This window comes from Eimeria mitis, genomic scaffold (genome assembly GCF_000499745.2).
Source record: "Eimeria mitis Houghton genomic scaffold, Emh_scaff2341, whole genome shotgun sequence".
NCBI lineage: Eukaryota > Apicomplexa > Conoidasida > Eucoccidiorida > Eimeriidae > Eimeria > Eimeria mitis.
The window spans coordinates 6,735-7,370 of NW_013570676.1; the positions used below are offsets into that span (position 1 = coordinate 6,735).

Consider the following 636-nt stretch of genomic DNA (forward strand, 5'->3'; position numbering starts at 1 on the left):
TGCACCTGCTGCTGGATCCGTTGCTGCTGGTGCTGCTGCTGGATCAGCTGCTTCTGGTGGTGGTTCTGTCTCTGCTGCTGCTGCTTGTGTTACTGCTGAATCCTGTGCAATGGGTTCTGCTGCTGCTGCTGCTGCTGCTGCTTCTGTTTCAGCTGCTGCTGCACCCTCGCCTTTACTAGGGGAGAGCGGAGCAGCCTCAGCAGCTTCCACATCTGCGGCTGGTTGCTGCTGCTGCTGCTGCTGCTGCTGCTGCTGCTGTTCCTGTACATCTTCAGGCTGGTCTGCTGTTGCCTCTGTCTGCTCTGTCTCGGGGCAAAGCTCCCACTGTCCTAGCTCGGTGTTGTACACCCACCACTGGTGCGCCGCGGAGTCATAGTAGTACTGCGGCTGCGCCGATCCCTCCATATTTGCTGCTGCTGCTGCTGCTGCTGCTGCTGTTCACGATGGTGCTTCTGCGGTAGCTGTTCGTGCTGCAGCTGCGCTAGCGGCAGCTCCCGCATGAACTGTAGCAACTGTTATAGCCACAGGAGCGGCAGCAGAGCCTAGAAGCCAGCTCCACCTTCTCTGCTGCTCAGCAGCAGTAGCTTTCAACTGCATGTGGGGCCCCTCAGAGCCGAGGAAATACGCGACTTGGTA

General features: G+C 59.0%; 1 protein-coding gene across 1 annotated transcript in view; it reads right to left on the reverse strand.

The window, feature by feature from the left end:
* EMH_0052270 (uncharacterized protein) overlaps positions 1–405 on the reverse strand; it is a gene marked incomplete at both ends in the record, with an annotated part of 4,338 nt that extends 3,933 nt beyond the window's left edge. The window contains one exon of the mRNA XM_013496859.1: positions 1–405. Coding sequence (XP_013352313.1) covers positions 1–405 — 405 coding nt within the window.
* Between the last annotated feature and the right edge of the window lie 231 nt (positions 406–636).